Raw genomic sequence first — 19,791 nt, 5'->3', positions numbered from 1 at the left:
AAGGCTTAAAAAGTCATAAAAACGTCATAGTATAGTAAGGCATAAAAAGTCAAAAAAACGACATGTTATAATAAGGCATAAAAAGTCATAGTATAGTAAGGCATAAAAAGTCATAGTATGGTATGACATAAAAAGTCAAAAAAAACAACATAGTATAGTAAGGCTTAAAAAGTCATAAAAACGTCATAGTATAGTAAGGCATAAAAAGTCATTGTATAATATGGCATAAAAAGTCAAAAAAACGACATAGTATAGTAAGGCTTAAAAAGTCATAAAAATGTCATAGTATAGTAAGGCATAAAAAGTCATAAAAATGACATGTTATAATAAGGCATAAAAAGTCATAGTATAGTAAGGCATAAAAAGTCATAGTATGGTATGACATAAAAAGTCAAAAAAACGACATAGTATAGTAAGGCTTAAAAAGTCATAAAAACGTCATAGTATAGTAAGGCATAAAAAGTCATTGTATAATATGGCATAAAAAGTCAAAAAAACGACATAGTATAGTAAGGCTTAAAAAGTCATAAAAACATCATAGTATAATAAGGCATAAAAGGTCAAAAAAAACAAATAGTATAGTAAGGCATAAAAAGTCATAAAAACGACATGTTATAATAAGGCATAAAAAGTCATAGTATAGTAAGGCTTAAAAAGTCACAAAAAAGTCATAGTATGGCATGGCATAAAAAGTCAAAAAAACTACATAGTAGGGGGCGTCGTGTAGCGTAGTGGTCTAAGCAGGCGCCCCATGTGTAGAGGCTACAGTCCTCGCTGCAGTTGGCCCCGGTTCGAATCCCGCATCGGACGGCCTTTCACTGCATGTCATTCCCCCTCTCTCTGCCTCCCTGTTTCCTGTCACTCTCCACTGTGCTGTCCATTAAAGGCATAAAAGCCCAAAAAAATATACTTTAAAAAAAAAAAAAACGACATAGTATAGTAAGGCATAAAAAGTCATAGTATAATATGGCATAAAAAATAAAAAAAAACAAATAGTATAGTAAGGCACAAAAAGTCATAAAAACGACATGTTATAATAAGGCATAAAAAGTCATAGTATAGTAAGGCATAAAAAGTTAAAAAAACGACATAGTATAGTAAGGCTTAAAAAGTCATAAAAACGTCATAGTATAGTAAGGTATAAAAAGTCATAAAAACGACATGTTATAATAAGGCATAAAAAGTCATAGTATAGTAAGGCATAAAAAGTCAAAAAAACGACATAGTATAGTAAGGCTTAAAAAGTCAAAGTATACTAAGGCATAAAAAGTCATACTATAGTAAGGCAGAAAATGTCATAGTATATTTAAGCATAAAAATTCATAAAAACGACATTATAATAATGCATAAAAAGTCAAAGTATAGTAAGGCATAAAAATTCATAAAAACGACATATTATAATAATGTATAAAAAGTCAAAATATAGTAAGGCATAAAAAGTCAAAAAAACGACATAGTATAGTAAGGCATAAAAGGTCAAAGTATAATGAGGCATAAAAAGTCATACTATAGTAAGGCAGAAAATGTCATAGTATATTTAAGCATAAAATGTCAAAAAACATCATAGTATAGTAAGGCATAAAATTGTCAAAAAATGTCATAGTATAGCAAGGCATAAAATGTCAAAAAACATCATAGTATAGTAAGACATAAAAATTTCAAAAATGTCCTAGTATAGTGAGGCATAAAATGTCAAAAAAACATCATAGTATAGTAAGGCATAAAAATGCCATAAAATGTCAAAAAATATTATAATTATAGTACGTCATAAAAACGTCATAGTATAGTATGTTATAAAAATGACAGAAATGTCACAAATAATATCAGTCTATAGTAAGACATAAAAAATGCCCTGAAAATCTCATATTATAGTAAGGCATAAAAATTTCATCAAGAAATGTCATACTACAGTAAGACACAAAAACGTGGTAGTATAGTAAGGCATAAAATGTCACAAAAATGGCATAAAAAAGTCATACTTTGGTATGTCATAAAATTTCATAGTATAGTTTGTATCAAAAATGTCATATTACACTAGGTAATAAAAAGTCATACTATAGCATGTCATACCAAATTATCGTGTAGTTACTGATAAACTGTCATAAAATATAGTAAGACACAAAAATTACACGAAAATGTCATAGTATAGTAAGGCATAAAAATGAGTAAAAATGTCTTAGTATAGTATGTCATAAAAATTTTGGGATGTCTGTACTGAGAAGGATTTGGTCCCTTATGGCCTACACCTGGTGAACCAAACACTGCAGGGATTCACTGTGAGTGAAGGTTTCTGCCCAGACATCAAGGACATCAAGGAGATCTGCAGGGCCGTGATCCAAGACCTGAAGGAGAGCGGTTGTGTGCGCACCTCACCTCCTCCCACACTCTACATTTGGACAATTAAAATGTTCAATCATATTTTTAACTTCTGAATTAACTTCTTCTTAAATTATAGCTATAAAGGAAGATAGGAGGTGACCTAACATATAATAATATTATCAACATATACAAATCATATTTTTCATGTTGAATAAAGTACATGTCTAATTTGTATACAATCTTAATCTGCAAATAAAATTGCAACTAATTTAAATCAAAGAGTATAGTGGAGCAAAACTACAATATTTTCCTCTGAAAAGCCACACCTCCGATCCCGTTTCACTGACTCCAGGTTTGAGAACTGCTGACTGTGTGGAAGTCGTTAGCCGAGAGGCTCGCATACTGTTTCCAACCTACACTGTGAATGTTTAAACAACACAAAGACTGTTTGTTCATTATTGCAATTTACACGTGTAAAATTAGATATGAAACCTATTAAAAATGTGAACAATTTCATACACCAACATATATGTCTAGGCTCTATATGTATATTTATGTATGTATGTTTATATTGTAGATATATGTTACATAAATATATATCCATCCCAAAGCCTGTCAATGTGTTGAGATCATAAACAGTAGAGTCCAAGATTCTGAGAATGTAAAGATGGATACGTTTAAAATGAATAAAGAGATCACCCGGTCTGCACTCAGACCCAACGTTTACTCTTCATCCAAATCACATGAAAAAGTAAAGAAGAGGAAACAAACAAACACATGAAAGAAACAAAGGAAGTGGATACTTTAAAGGATCATTCTGTTTATTTTTGGCCTGGGTTTTGTTTTCTCATCACTTGACATGCATCATCAGTTTTTTACACAGTTCACCTCTACAGTGCCTGCACTGCAGTCCATTGAAATGACTGATATACTCATCAACAGCATCCTAAAGATCCCCTTCTACACACACACTCATTTGAAGAAAATCCATAACTGAGATTTAATTATGTTTAGTTTGGAGCAATGAAATGTTGCAGGGCTATTACCATGTTTTACAAGCAGTCCTAATATCCTAATAATGATGTGTCCTTCCCTGTAGACATGGTTGCCATCAAATATTTTCTCCCCATCCACAACAATCAGATAAATATTTATCGTGTTGGAAATCCGCAATCTTTCTTTTCAACAACAGTTGTGTCAAATCTTAGTTCAAGAATCATCTGCATCCATTGTTGTTTTAGCCACTTGGGGGCAGCAGAACATATAACAACATATCTGTCATATTATCACTTTTAAGAGGTTACAGTTACCTCAACATGATTATCCTGCTGGAGGTGTGTTTGCCTCTACCTGATGGATGTAGGACCCGTATTCACTCTCCCTTTAGCTCTGTTTTACTCTCCACCAACTCCTGAGAACCATATCTGACTCTGTCACTAATAAATGCTTCATTATATAATTAACTAACTGTCTCTGTCTGCTGCTTGGTGCCAAAACTGTAAAGTTGTGGTCTGTAAAACCAAAAACAATGAGCTGAAAGAGGTTAAAACGTTCCAGGAACCACAGTGCAGAGGTCTTTCAGCAAATCTGTGGAAAACCAATCAAACATGACATTTTCCAGAGAGACCCAATCAGACCAATCAGGCTACAGTCAGACCCTGACTTGTCCCAAACAAAAAGACAACACTAACGTTGGCAGCAGCATTTTAAATGAGATCTAATCAGATCAGCAATCAGAACTTTGGACACTTGTCACGAGCTGTCCTAAATTAGATATGTGAGAAACCAAGACAACCAAACATAATATTTTATAAGGTAGTCAGAACGTCTCCCTCCCCAGCAGCCTTTTCCGCCCCCCCTCTGAGAGAGTTCACAGGCCAGAGGAGATGTATAACATCTGCATTTACTGCCACCAGCTGGGTGTGCCCTGGAAACCTGCAATGGAAGGAGGTCAGAAGACACACCCTGATCAGATACTCCAATCACCTCAACAGCTCCACTCCGACCACCCATCGGATGTCTGACCTCCTCACCCTGTCTGTGGGGCGAGCCCAGCCACCCTGGGGGGAGAACTAATTTGTGTGATCGTATTCTTTTGCTCATGAGCAGAGGCTGAAGGCTGAAGGTCGAAGGTCGACAGTTGAAGGCTGAAGGTTGAAGGTTGGAGTATGGAGCAACTGGTAAATGGAAAAGCCCACTGTATTAACAGTTTCATGTTACCTCACATTAAATATTCTTCTCTTGTTCTGTTGATGTTGCATGTGATTGGATTAATAATTAAGTAAGAGCTCTGCCTCGTTCATGTGAACCTGCTCAGATCTGGACGGGAACCGACCCATTCGACAGCCTGCTTCATGATACCAGTCATCCAGATTCACCAGTGTCCAGCAGAGAGAGAGAGAGAGAGAGAGAGAGAGAGAGAGAGAGACATCAGAGTTTCACTGTTGGACAGGACGTTCGTCAGAACTGACCTGTACGACAAATGATGGGAGATTAAGACTCAGATTGAATATAACCAGAATTTTCCTAAAATCATTTTCTCCTTCATGATGAACACGTTCTCACACTTTGAAATAAATCGTTATAAAATCCAGCTGCTGCTGTCCCACCATCACTGCACTGCCTTCTATATAAAGTAAGACATTAATTAACAACAGTTACAAAACACACAAGGGTTCCCACATGCTCATGTAGTGGAAGATTTCACGACTTCCCCCTTTTATTACACTCACCCTGCAAGAAACCAACGAGCTCTGTGCGAGTTCTCGAGAGGACACGTGTTAACTCTAGTACAGCAATGACAGCGGAAGGGTTCTGGTTCTGATAAATGCTGACCCAGATGTTCATGTAAGGGACAGTTCAGGTGTGTGCAGCTCAGCAAACCCCTGAGTCCACTTTGTCTTTGAGTGTATGGTCATTACCGCTGATGTTTTGACATGCAAGGTCACAGTCTGTCCTCTGAAAAGCCCCAGTGCTGCCGATCTAAACCAGACTGTGGCTGTAGATGAGTCTGTAGAAATAAATCGTTCCACAGGAATGAGGACGTCTCTCAGTTACTGGTAGATTTCATCAGATGGGACAGGCTTTGTCTCTCACATAAGGTTTGTCTGTGTTGCCGTGGACCCCCCCCCCCCTCAGCAGTGGATCTCATAGGCGATCTGAGAGTCCATGAAGAGGCCTGTGTGGTTCAGAAACATCCCTTCAGCCTCTGATGTGATCACAGGCTCCGCCTCCCCTCCCTCCCCCGCCATTCTCCTCATGGTCCGTATGTCTCCCTCCTGCTGCTGCTGCTGCTGCTGCTGCTGCTTGTTGGGGGCCAGAGTGGGAGTCACGGTCTGGCCAGGCCCAGAGGAGAGGGTGTGGCTGGAGGTGTCGGACGGAGCGGGGCAACCCAGGTTAGTGGTGGTGACAGCTGTGGGTGGAGCAGGGGGCAGCACAGGCTTGGCCCTGTTGAGGACGTACATCTCGTGGCCGCGCTCGTCTCGGTACTCCTCCAGCTGGGCGAAGGTGGTGGGGCCGTCAGAGTAGTCGTTCACGTATAGGATGCTCTCCTCCTGCAGGTCAGAATTCACCTTCGTCACGTTTGTGGTACAGCAGTTCACAATATAATGGAGAAGTGAGAGGTTTTAATATTTTACAGAGCTGAATCAGTGGAGGTCAGAATATATCAAGTCAGGTGAGAAGGTGCTAATCCATAAACAATTGGTCTCCAACAGGTGGTCCCGAGCTACCAGAAGCTCCGCCCCTGTTATAGAGGAGCTCACCCAAAGCTTCAGAGAATATAGTCTGAACAAACCAAACAACAAAACTTCACCCAGTAAATCTGCTCCAAATGGACTAAATCAAATTGTTTTATATATTATATATAAGAATATAACTATTCTTTCTTTTTTTTACTCTGATGCTTGCTATTGTCTTTTTTTTGTTTTTGTTGTTTGTTTTTGTAACGACACACTTTGTAAAATGGACTGGCTGCCATTAGTAAAGAGTCCATGTGTCAGAAAATAATTTATTTAATTAGTTTGTTTATCGTAGGTTTAGTTGCAGCCTGAGTCAGTTCTTGTAATTTACTCTTGAACAGACAAAGAGACACACACCTTCTCAGCTCCGTCAGCCTCCTTCTCTCTGTGGTGGTGTCGGCTGTAGATCATGGCGACCAGCAGCAGGGCGGTCAGAGCCAGCAGGGAGATGCCCACAGCGATGGCGGTCTGAGTGGCAGCTCCCAGAGCGCTGAAGGCCATGCTGCCCAGAGCGTACAGGGGTTCCCGGCTCACGTCTGAGCCCAATGCGGGGCCGTGGTTCCTCAGCCGGGGCCAGGCGGGGGAGTATGGCGAGGACACTTGGGACCACGAGGCCCAGATGGAGGAGGAAGAAGATGAGGAGGAAGTGGATGAGTTGATGGCGAGCTGGAAGGTCACCCTGGCCACGCCCCCTGCATTCCAGGCTTCGCATTCATAGAAACCTGCGTGAGCCACAGTCACATTACTGAGGAACAACATGCCGCTGCCGGTGTCGGGGTCAAAGCGCTCGCCCTCAGTCTTCTGCAGACTGACTCTGCCTTCCTCTGAGGGCTCCTCCGCTACGCCCACTCCACCTGCTCCAGCACCCAGCTCCTGAACCAGGCCTCTGGGAGCGAGCACCACTTTACCCTGGGACGCCTTCCTCCATGTCACCTGCAGAAGTATTCAGTGTTTCCTGATCAGACGGCTTCACTTAAATGATCAAAAAACAAACATCAGACAGTAACATCTGTTATCAACCACTTCTTGTTTGTTGCTGCATATGGTCACTATCAAACTTCATGTGAAGCCATCAAACCAGCCTCAATCTGAGTTTTACAGTGAATATTCAGCGTCGTAAAAATCGTGAGCAGCTTTGTGTGTGGAGCGCTCTGTAATTACTCTGCTCGGAGTGGCCCTCAAAATACTCTGCCTCACTCTTGGCTCCTGCTCACTGCAGAGAAAATGAGGTGAAAACGGCCTGTGAGAACAAGGCAGAGCGTCATTCAGACACAGCATGAGCTCATTCAAACCTCCAGGGAAAGAGGTGAACGCAGAGGAGGAGACGCAGATTTGCGCTTCATGTTGTAAAGACACATTTGCTGCTTTTGTTGAGTAAAAAGAGAAATTGGAGCTGTGTGAGTGCACGTCTGTACAGACACAGGAGCAACAGGGCGGCCGGGAGGGAAATCAAAGAAACCACTTGAGTTCCTGATAACTTACTACCTGATGACCCCTGCCCAAGGACCTCAGATTGCATTGTGGGTCATCGGCGATCAACACGTTTGAAGCAACTGGGAGCCTGAGCATCTAAAGCCTCAAATGTTATCAGAATATTCAATCACTTCTGTCTGTTAAAAGCTGGTGGTGTTTTAGAAAAATGGGAGACGAGCAGTTGTCTAAACAAGAAGAGATTAAATCATGGACGAGCTCCAATTTAGCAGATTACTTAGAAACACTTCGACATTTCATGAGGGAGATGTTGCACACTGTTGTAGATAGTTGTGGTTAAACCCATTTAACCTCTTTATATAGGTATTATTAAAGTTCCTCTCCAGACGAGTAAAAACTCTGTAAAAATCCTCTGCTATGATTCATATTAAGTTAAACATATTTTTCACACATTCAAGTGGAAAAAAAAATCTAAATCTGTGTCTGAAGCTCATCTACTTTTACTTCCTCATTGAGAAATCTGGATCAGGCCTTGAGCCCCGCCCACCACCTGCTTGCTCCAGGTGGACAGTAGTGTTGTTTTTGGCGGCCTGTTTTAATTTTAGTTTTAGTCTAGTCTTTGTGTCAATCTGTCATTTTAGTTTTTATTAGTTTTAGTCACGTTCATACTCTTTTTAGTCTAGTCAAGTTTTAGTCGACTAAAAGTCTGAGCATTTTAGTCTTATTTTAGTCAGAATCATCCATGACTATTTTAGTCTAGTTTTAGTCAATGAAAATTTTATTTTAGTCTTTCTAGTAATGCAATTCTGTTTAACCCAGTATAGTATAAGTACCTAGTAGTATAGACAAAACCAAAATTTTCTTTTAGCCAAACCCACAACACATTCTGTTTTTTTTTTCCACCTCTATGTAATGAAAGTGTGTCCAAATGTCATTTCGTCTTTTTCTTCCAAAGAAGAACCCCGACTGGCTGCCGGCCATCGGTCCTTTTCTCTGTCTTTAGTCTCGTTTTTATTCATCAACAATATTGCATTATACATTTAATTATAGTTATCGTCACATGGCCGGCATTTACGTTGCTTCTCATCTCGTGATAAAGGTTCGTTGACGAAGATATTTAGTCATAATTTTCGTTGACGAAAGCAACACTAGTGGACAGGTGAAAGAGCAGCCACATGTTTGAGCCTCAGTCAGACCCAGACTCAAAAGAGGAGTCTGTTGAGACCAGAACCAGAGACTAGCAGGCGGATCAGAACGGTTCGCATTATTAGCATCTTTCAGGAACGGTTGGTGCAATTAGCATCTTTCAGGAACGGTTGGTGCAATTAGCATCTTTCAGGAACGGTTGGTGCAATTAGCATCTTTCAGGAACGGTTGGTGCAATTAGCATCTTTCAGGAACGGTTGGTGCAATTAGCATCTTTCAGGAACGGTTGGTGTAGTTAGCATCTTTTATTTACTAATCTTCAGGTGATGACATGCAAACTGCCACTAGAAGCAAAACCAGCGTCATGGAAACTGCTGGAAGTTGTACTTGCTCACTTTAAGGATCCCTACCTGTGGACGAGGGTACCCAGAGGCATGGCAGGACACCCGGAGGCTCTCCCCCAGCCGCACTGCCAGCCTCCTGGGCTCCAGCTGCACCAGTGGAGGGATGCACACCAGGCTGTTGAGGGGGACCTCCACCAGGCTGAGGTGGGAGAGGCGTGGCGGCTCAGTGCAGACCAGCCGACGCTCTGCGGAGCTGAGCAGCCGCTGCCCCGCCTCGTCGATCCAGCTCCTCAGCCAGTGGAGAGCGCAGTCACAGCGCCAGGGGTTGTCTACAGCAGAGCAGAGGACGGGAGGTTAGCTTTGAACCTCTTGATGCTGAGACAGTGGACGTCCCAGTCACTGGCTGAGGTGATAGGATGAAGACACGTCCGTGAAAGAAAGACATGGTTTGAGACGAGTAAACCAGGTGTTAATGTGTTTGTGACGGGTTATACATTTTAGACTGACCTCAGGAAAACAAGTAAACTGCACTGAATGGATTGAAAGTTTGGGAATAACAGTAAGAAGAGAGAAATGCATTGACTGGACAACTGCAGGAAGAGTGTTACATAAACTGCTTCAGGAAAATTCTGTGGAGAAACGGTTATGTGTGAGTTACGGGAACAGGTATCCCTGTTTTTATATGAGTTTTTACTTGCCACTAGGAAACATGATTGCAGTCTGGGTTAGGTTGGATCAGTGTTATTATGGGGAAAGATGGTAAAAGTCAAAGCATCCCACCTTGTGCTTCAGTCACTGAAGACTTTTTCAGTATTTAACCAAGAGCTTAACCTTAACCAAGAGGTCTGAGTCGCCTAAACAGGACCAGAAAGAGTAATGATGCTTTAGTTTCAAATATTGTAGGAAAACCAGTTAAATAAAGTGTTGTAAAGCTGAAGCAGATCTGTAGAGAGAACGCGTCAAGGTTAGCAGACAGCTGCACAGACCCGAAAGCAGACACAGGTAGATTCAAAGAAGCAGATTTTAATACAAGAAAACTGGGTTATATGCAGCAGGGAAGAACAACTGGAGCTCAGGCAGGAAAAAGAAAAGAACTGGAATCTAAACAGACGATCTGACAGAGAGGGAGGGAAACACAGACCCTGTTCATACCGGGCATTAACACACGTCTCCAGTCATCACATGTGCAAGTAAACACACACGTGTGGCTGTTTTTAGCCAATCGAACTATGATGAGTCTGTTCTCAACGTCCTTGTGTGTGCAGTGATAGAGAGAGAGAGAGAGAGAGAGAAATAAAGTCTTAGTCATTTGAAATAGTAAAATATTTTCAGTTCGTTATGAAACTGTGTTGGGAGTAATTAGACTGTGGCAGAGGACGTCAGTAGAGGACGCAGGACACATTTGCATCTCCACCTGGAGCCGGTGTCACAAAGACAGACTATGACTGTGTCTTCGATCTAACAAACAGTCAGACTTCAGTTATACGTCTGAATTCATCCGTTGCACTAAGCAGTTTAGTTCTTCACTATCTTTAGCCGGACGGCGGAACAATGAATTCTGGCTAAATTAAGAAAGAGCATGTTTGTCTTTCGGAAGAATTCAACAGTTACAAGGACGTTTTACTTTCAGTGAAGAGTGAAACAATAAAAAATAAAAATATGACACTGTGGTTCCTTCTCTTTGCTCTCTCCATAACAATGTTAGCAAACCACAAATTATGAGCCATGTTTTTCTGCTTATTGTTGTTGGGTGCTACTGGTCAGAACCGATGTCATTGATTGTTACCATGGTAACATTAGTATTAGACCTGAGTAAGCCTGGAGATAAGGTGTCTCATTTTTTTGGCTTAACATGAGTCAGTCTTTATTTGTGTGAAACAGTCAGACATTAGACTGATCTGTGATCTGGACCAACACTAAAGACCAGTCTGAGATATCCGGCCTCTTAAATCTGATCGTATCTCCTGAGATGAATATTGATGCAGGTCTGACCATCGCCACAGAGACTAAACTACACAAGGGAGGCAGGGTAGTAGGGAACAGGTAAAACTAATTGCAGGCAATCACATAGGTGGGAAAACAAAACAAGATACAAACACAAGAAGTAAAACGACCAAATACACAACAGGTAGGTGATTACAAAATAAAACAGGAAGTCACTGAATGGGCTCGTTTGAAGTTGTTGCTGCCAAAGGAGGTTTGAGTTATTAAATGGTTGTGTCCAATAAAGACAAAAAATGTTTAACGTTTGTGTGTTATTAGCTTAAAAGACCAGTTTCTAGGATTTAGGGGAATCTATTGGCACAAATAGAATATAATGTTCATAATCATGTTTTCATTAGTGCATAACCACATGAAACTAAGAATTGTTGTGTTTTTGTTTTCTAATGAGCCCTTCATACTTACACAGGGAGCAGGTCCCGTGTTTCTACAGTAGTAGAGAGCCTTTCATGTTTTTACGTTACCTGAAAACCACTGCTTGGAGAGGGAGGGGTGAGGGGAAGGGTATTCAGTTGGTCGCAGTCTGCAACCTCACCACTAGATGGCACTAATTCCTACACACTGGCCCTTTAAATGTGTTGTGTTTGTTCATGTGACTTAGAGGGAGATTTGATCATGTTTTATGAACAAACTAATCTAGAAAATAATTTGCAATTATGCAAAAACACCAATTTGCAGTTTTAAGAAAATTAAAAAGACCGACATGACTTTCATTTGTCTCAGACCAGGTTTCATCCCTAATGCTTTTACAGTGACATGTACGTCAGAAATCCAGTCTCACCTGTGATGCGCAGCACCTGCAGGCTGACAAGAGGTCGCAGGGACGCAGGGCCGATGGTGTGAAGATTATTCCTGCTCAGGTCCAGCAGAGCCAGAGAGGTCAGGCCAGCCAGAGCCTGGTCTGCTAACATGTCTATACTGTTGTGCTGCAGGTGGAGCTCCTGCAGACGCTGCAACACGGAGAAACGGTACATGTGATCCACAGAGCTTCACATACAGCGGGCCGAGCAGGAAGTAGGAATGAGTTCATCATGAGGTCATTACACATGTGCTCCAATGTGCCTTACCTGTAATCCACGGAAGGTGTAGTCCAGCAGGCGTGTGATGTCATTTCCTGCCAGGTACAGAATGCGGAGGTGTTCGAGTCCATGAAACATGTCAGCTGTGACCAGGTGGATCCGGTTTCCATTCAGAGCCAGCTCCAACAACTGCCCCTGGTTCTGGAAAGAGCCGGGCTCCACTGCTGAGATGGTGTTGTTCTGGAAGAGGAGGAACATCAGACGCTGACTGAACACAAATCTTTGCTGCTGGTCGTTGCTGCAGCTGCAGCTTCTACTGCTGATGCTGCTTTTACACTATACCACCATATTTACTGCTTTAGTGCTGTCTCTTCTGTTTTGATCTTTTCCCGCTGAAACAGCAAATCTGACTTGGTTAGAATTTATTTTTCAAAATAAAGTAAGTGAGAAAAACATGGAGAGGGACTCATCTGTCTGTCTGTCCAACTTCCTTTCTCGACATTTCACTGTATTATATCACTAATGTGAAGCTTAACTTCAGCACTCACACCAAACCCTGTGTGTGTGTGTGTGTGTGTGTCTGTGTGTGTGTGTGTGTGTGTCTGCTCATTACCTGCAGATACAGGTAGTGCAGGTGCCTCAGCAGGATGAGGTCCTGTCGACGGATCTGACCAATCACATTGTCCTGGAGGAAGATGGTCTGGACCAAGAGAAGACGAAGGGAGACTTCTGCTCAGTATTGGTGAATGTGTCAGAGAATTATCACGTGCTAAACTGAACCTCATAACTCCACATGCATGACTTTCGGTTGCGTATCAGCTGAGATTAAGGTTTAATGATATGCAAAAAAAATCAAAAATCATAGTGTAATTATTTTGGCAAATATTGCAATAGTGATTTGAGTCACAATTTCAGGTGGAGTGATTGTTTATTTTCTCTGAAAATTTAAAAATCTCTGTAGCTCCACAACGCAAATTGCAGCTCCTGCAATTAGGATATCGCACTCGGCTATATTGCGATTTCGATTATATTTCGATTAACTGTGCAGCTCCGGTTGAGATTGATTGTAACATCCTCGGTGATGTCAGTGAGTGTCCTCCTTCACTGCAGCCAGCCTACCTGTGTGGATGGAGGGACGTGTTTGGGGATGTCCCTCAGGGCGGTGGAGCCACACTCCACAGTGAGGCTGTAGCAGCGGCAGCTCACAGGGCAGGACGGAGACGCTCGGCCGGGAGTGTGGATGGACACGAGCAGCGTGGAGAGAAGAAGCACCAACATCACAGCCATCACACCAACGCACAGGCCTGAGGATGAGGAGCGATGAGTAAACACACAGGTCAGTCACGATCAACACTCTGCAGTAACAACGGAGCTCAGAGTCAGAGCTGGTTTTGGCCAAACAATGAAAAAAAAAAAAGAAGTGGGGTAGCTCAGGGGGGAACAGTCAGTCCCTTCTACAGTGATACAGCCTGACAGCTGCAGGACACAGGGTATGACCTGTTTTGACCTCTCAGTTTAAAACCTCACAGTTAGTCAGGGTTGTGTTACGTTCAGGTTACCTCAGCAGACTTGAGTTCAGTGCAGCAGGTAATGTCTATAAGAGGAGAGCTGCGCAGCCTCAAAGACACCTCGTAGAGTTGGAGTTTTTCTTTTGGCTCCGTTATGATTTATAATTTCAGTAAATTACCTCTGCATATTAATAAGATATAAATCACCAAAATTAATCATGATAATTCTGGTATCTGTATTGTGTTGGTTTATTGAATTCTACCTCTTTACATCGATGGGAATAGATCTTACAATTAAAACTGTGTAATTTTTGACTCGTTCAGTTGTGACTCCTGGTCCTCCGTCTCATTAATGCTGAATAAGCTAAACTCCACTGAGCAACATTATTCCCAATCATTTTCAGTGTCTGTGTTTAATTCTGGCTCCAGTACAAGATGCTCTGATTTTATATTCCAGCACTTCAGTAGAACCCAACATAGTGTATATGTAAGATGATGAGTAACAATAAATGTCAGTGGAGAAATGTCAGATTTGTTTCAGGTAATTTAAAAACAGTGTCTCTGTTACTTAGTTTGAGTCCTGACATCACTCATATCTTGGTCACAATTATTTATTAACCACATTTAATGGATCATTGTTTATGTTAAAATGTGTTGTGTGTTCTTTTGGTGTATTTGTGTGTTTTTAAATTGCCCCGTAGGGACAAAGAAAGTTTCTTGGATTGAATTGAATTCCTATTATATACAAGACGACTCTGTACCTTTAACTATTTGCTGGTATTCTGCCATAAAGTTAATGGAAACAGTCTTTCTGTTTGTATTCAGTGGCTGCTCAGCTTTTCTGCAGAGTCTCTTCTGAGAAGTTTTATTCAATCCACCAAGGACGAACATAAACTTTACAGGACGCATTAATGTCAATGTTATTAACTATTCAAAATATTAAAAATGCTTTCAGTGGAAATGTTTTTGCCTGCTCAGGGAAACTAGAATGAAATGCAGCCAAACTCAGACTGGCAGAATGAAAGAAGTGGAAGCAGCCCCTTAAAACCACACACTGTGTGAAATTGTCACGATTTAATGGAGACGCTGGAGACGCACGCAGCTACTGTGCCTCAATCTAATGTTTTACAAACATTACAGCAACACCGTGACCACGCTGAAAATGTTCAGCATCTAAATTGCTGAAAGCAGTTTTATTTTGTCAGAGGGAACATATCCGCCTGTCATACATTTAGCTGTGTCTGGATTTTAGATTTCAGAGCAGAGGTTGGTTCAGGTCAGTTTCCTCCAGTTTCAGTTTCACAGCCTCTTTAAATCACACTGTTTACACTGAAATGCTGAGCTTCAGTCACATGACCTTTATCTGTTAGACAGCAGAAACAGGGTCCAGCAACATCCTGTTGGCTCCATCGGTAGAAAGAAGTGTGACAGGTCTGAACACAAGCAGACAGACGATCAGATGCACACAACTGCTTTAAGTGACGGATGTTTACAAGAGACAATTTGTGAGTAATCATTTTACTGTTGACCTGTCTGACGAGTGATGTAACTGACAGTTGTTATAACTGAATGAACCAACATCCACAGGTGAACTGTACATTTCTTTTAAGTAGTGCATTAAAAAGTATTAGCTAGAACCCAACTACTTTAGACATTTTCATGTAATCTTGAGAAGATTTTCACTAATAAAAATAAATAAATAACGAATCATAAATAGGCTCAGGAAACCCTAAAGAACTAGAATTACCGCCTCTCTGTTGTATTCCTCCAACCAGCCAAGTTCCAGCAAATATGATAATAATCTCTCCTTCCTGAGTTACAGCATTCACCAATGTTTTTGCAGAACATTATGATGTCAGTGACATTGACCTTTGACCTTTTGGATACGAAATGTCATCACTTAATTTTATCCTTATTGACATTTGAGTTAAACTGTGTCATAATTAGTGAATGAATTTGTGAGTTATGGCCAAAAACGTGTTTTGTGAGGTCACAGTGACCTTGACCTTTGACCAGCAAAATCAGTTCATCCTTCAGTCCAAATGAATGCTTGTGCCGAATATGAAGACGTTTCCTTGAGGCGTTACTTAGATATCACATTCACATGAATGGGAAAACATAATGTCGCTGCACAGAGGCATAAAAAAAAAAAACTACAGATCGATTGGAGCTCAGGATTTGTTTGTCATCTTGCACACACTGTAGAGCTGTGTTAGTTTGTAAGAATCCAGCCTCTGATAAAAACTACTATAAATCAAAGCTCTGTTGGATATTCATACCAGTGTGTGAATCACTGTCGCCATAGGAACATGAAACACTGGCCTGAGGACTGATCTGTTCAAGGCCTTTTCTTTATTTCTCTTGCAGCTGGACACCTGCAAAGCATCATTCACTTAAGGGTACTCCTGCTGCTGTTTGCCTGAACACTGCTGCTCTCTGCTTGTGTTTAAACCAACAGCATAATTTCAACAAAGCAATGACATCTGATAAGTTATTTCTAACATCTGACATAAGATGAAACATTAATGCAAAATGCAGCAGTAAATTCTGACAGCCTTGGAAAGACAACACGAAGCTAGTTGAGTAAATGGGATGTGAGATACAGTGCCATCAAAACTGTCAGCAGTAAAACATCCCTTAATCACAACCACAGCAGAGGAAAGGTCTACCTACACACACACACACACACACACACACACACACACACACACACACACACCACATTTATATCATTACATATTTATATCAAAACCAGGTTTTCTGTCCCAGTCCAACCATGTGCTTTGTCCCTTTCTCATGCCGACACATAAATACATGTACTGCACTTATATAACACTTTTCTACTCAAGGTGCTTTACACTTTATCACATTCACCCATTGATCACACATTCATACTTCACACCACCGACCAGACCACCAGCATCTAAGACCAAAAAAATTTGCTTGCGTTTTCATCAAGGTGTTACGAAGCCCAGTGAACACGGCCTCCGAACACACGAGAAATACAACTGAATAAAGTTAAAAAACAATCCAGCCACAACCATTAGCAATGCTGACAGTAAGCCACCTAGCTATAGCAATGTTTGCCAAACAAATTCACAATAAGGGTAGCAGAAAGTTAGCTAACGTTACCATGCTACTATAGCTAGTCACTAGTGAAAACAGGCGTGTAAAATTATGTATCCAAGTAACTTATGAATTAAGGAGAAGAAAAACCAATTCTGAGTCAAGCTGGAGCCTTTAGCAGTTCAGTTCACAGGGTTCTCCATCTTGAAAGAAATAACAGACCGGCATTGGCTCCATGGTCAGACAGGGAAAGAAATTCAGCCTTGGACTGATCCACACGAATAACACACAGAGAGGGTTGGTAAAGACACTGACGGAGCTGGTAAAAACTTTATGGATGTTCTGATGATCCACCGGCCGACCTGCCATGACCTGTCTGCCTGTTGGTCTGATCTCTTTCTTTGGCCTTTTAGCCCCCAAAAAAAAGGTTTCTTCGGGAGGAAATTCTAGAAGGTCGCATTCACCTGAACGCTGCACTGCATCTCACCTGTGGGCGGTCCCTGTGTGTTTATAAACATGAGGAGGGACTCACTAGCATGCGCTGCTCAGAAACAGAGAAACTCAGATTATATCACATGAGGAGGGAAGTGACTTTTTTCTCCGCACTTGATGCCATTAGTCCACTATAGAAAATAGTTGTTTGCTGCTGTATTATTGTTTAACATCTCATATACAGTATATAACTGTTGACTAAGTCATAATTGAATTGACATATTTCTGAAAATGTCAACAAAAGCTGAACATTACAAACTTAGAAAACTTTGCAGGTTTACCTATTAAAGTAGCTACTAAGTGTATATGGTCATTTGAATATGGTGTAAACTGATGCAATTATTACAACTATTAACTCTGAATCGTTTGAGATCATCTGCTCATTTTTGTTTCAGCATTTACTCCTGTGATATTTACGACAGAGTATTAGGGTCACATTGAGGGGAAAAAAATAAAGTCATAATATTACAAGAATAAAGTCATTATATTATGAGAATAAAGCTGTAATTTTAGGTTCTGTTGTTTTAGAGGGGAAACATCAGAAGCTTTAAAATGTGGAACGTGGAGCATCCTGTGAATTTCTACTTTAGGTTTCACAAATAAGGACATACTTCATCCTTATCTCATCAGCAGCAGCATCAGCATCAGGACATTGAAAAGATTGTGTCTATTCTATTGTTAGACAGACAAATAGCAGCTGCCAGAAGCAGCTCAGGCTGCCACTGACTGTCCTTTCACCTGTTTGAATGGTTGTTTGTAATATTCCTAAAAATTAAATTTTTTCTTTCAAAATCTTACATTTTTAATTCTTGTAATATTATGACCTTTTCCTTGAAATATTATGACTTTTTTCTCGTAATTTCATATTTCTTTTTTTCCTTAATGTGTCCCTAATACTCCATCATAGACATCTTTATATATCTTTTTATATTTTGGCATTAATTTACCATTTATTCAAGTGCTGGTTGGGGCCCTTTAAAGGCTAGGCACGGCCCTGCAGGTAGACTATGTTCACAGCATCATAAAGCCATGTGTCTTTTGGTTTGGTTAGAAATGCAGTTACTATAGTCACAGTGTAGGTAATCCTGAGAGCTGAGGTGAATATCCAGGCCACCTTAACAGACTGAGCCCACAACACACAATAAGAGTAAACAGTATCTGATCCCTGCACTGTACGTGCCCATCAGTGCTTAATGACCTCAGTGTAGAAAAACGTACAAAATGTACGCAGAACAACAGCCTGTCAGATTTACCTGTACTATCAGATCAGGAGGAATAATCCAGCCGCGGTTTATCGCTGTTTCATACCTCGCGGAGGGAGGATGGAGGAGAGTCCCACACTGATGTCTGCGCTGTCGACGCCTTCTTATTCCCGCTTTTTTTTCCTTCTTTATTATTATTATTTTTTTAACACGATCCTAGTTATTCAGATTTATTCTCGGTGTTGGAGATGAAAGCAGAGCAGCAGCTGATGGATGTTTTCACCGCGGGCCCGTCGCATCCTCCACACGGAGACAGCGATGAAAACAGAGGGGGATGGAGCGACGACCAGCCGAACATCAGGTGGCGCGTCAAACAACGACAGCAGGCCGGACCGGATCCTGCAGGACCGACTGAGAACCGGGCTGAAACGGGTCAGGTGTCTTCGTTACAGCCCGACATCCAGCTGCTCTCCCACTCACCTCTCCCCCAGCGAGCCCTCTCATCAAAGTCCTCCCGAGGACCACAGTCAAGTCAAATGCTCCACCAATAGCGACAAGCGACAACACTTCCGCCCCGAATAATTCAGAATAAAAGCCTTGACACAAAAATCTAAATTGCGTATCAAATTTACAAACTCTGTTCAAGCAAGAGGATTGTAAAGTCCAGTCATTGTGAATCAGAATTTAAATAAATTGTACCTTCTCTAAAACTGAAGTTGTAGCTTTTTTTTTCACCACGTTCTTTAAAATGCCTCAGATTATTGTTTGAGTTCAACAGTAAAGTGATTAAATAAGGATTTGAAGCCAGACCATTTCACCATTTCGATTTATATTTTTTAAATTTCAGTGCTTGAAGTGGGAAAAAAAAAAAAAAAAGTGCCGGTACTCACCTGTGCGTCGGTATAAATAATAGTTTTATCATGTATTATTATCACCATATAACATGTTTTACCTCTCCCCCTTTTAAATGTAACACGTTTACTCGGAGACATTTTAACTGACTAACTGTGCTTTTATCAAAGAACATTTTTACACAGTGATTTTACTTTTGAAGTAAAATGTCTTTTCAGCAACAGAAGTTCGTGACTGTTGACGTGCTGACGTGATGACGTCAGTGAAGTCCCTACGGCGGACGGTACGCAAGAAAAAGTAAGGGTACGCTGGAGAGTAACATAAAGAAGTGCCGGAACTGCGAACCAGTGCTACCGGTCCACTTCAAGCACTGTGAAATATGCCAAGAATGAAGAAGAATAAATACTAGAATGAAAGAAGCTGAATTATATAGTTGGTTTTACTATCCAACCCAATGAACACGAAATACAACATCAAGTCAAATACATTAATCTGTGCATTAGTGACCTTTTTCCAGTTTTGCATATTTGTCCAAAATACCTTTTTTCTTTTCTTTCATTATTTGTGATGGATAATTTGTAATGTTTGTTTAATAAAAACTTTTAAAGATAAAAATGACCAAGAGTAGTCCAGACCATTGGATCAAAACTCAGTTGTGTCAATTAAAAATC

General features: G+C 40.9%; 1 protein-coding gene across 3 annotated transcripts; it reads right to left on the bottom strand.

Annotated features, from left to right (window-relative positions):
• Positions 1–3,119: 3,119 nt before the first annotated feature.
• LOC130170580 (leucine-rich repeat-containing protein 24-like) lies at positions 3,120–19,710 on the bottom strand. 3 transcript variants are annotated; one of them, XM_056378025.1, is made up of 8 exons: positions 18,320–19,710; positions 13,120–13,304; positions 12,614–12,700; positions 12,049–12,240; positions 11,763–11,931; positions 9,047–9,309; positions 6,417–6,992; positions 3,120–5,891 (listed from the first exon to the last, which is right to left on the bottom strand). In XM_056378025.1, exons 2-8 carry the CDS (start codon positions 13,285–13,287, stop codon positions 5,454–5,456), a joined length of 1,893 nt encoding a protein of 630 aa, XP_056234000.1. In that variant the 5' UTR covers positions 13,288–13,304; positions 18,320–19,710; the 3' UTR covers positions 3,120–5,453. The 3 variants fall into 3 exon arrangements, with proteins under 3 accessions (XP_056234000.1, XP_056234002.1, XP_056234001.1); XM_056378027.1 differs by having other exon boundaries at positions 3,120–5,873; XM_056378026.1 differs by having other exon boundaries at positions 18,375–19,710.
• Between the last annotated feature and the right edge of the window lie 81 nt (positions 19,711–19,791).

Source organism: Seriola aureovittata, chromosome 6 (genome assembly GCF_021018895.1).
Source record: "Seriola aureovittata isolate HTS-2021-v1 ecotype China chromosome 6, ASM2101889v1, whole genome shotgun sequence".
Classification (NCBI taxonomy): Eukaryota; Metazoa; Chordata; class Actinopteri; order Carangiformes; family Carangidae; genus Seriola; species Seriola aureovittata.
Note: the sequence above shows the minus strand (reverse complement) of the source record. Positions and strands in the feature narration are given on the sequence as shown.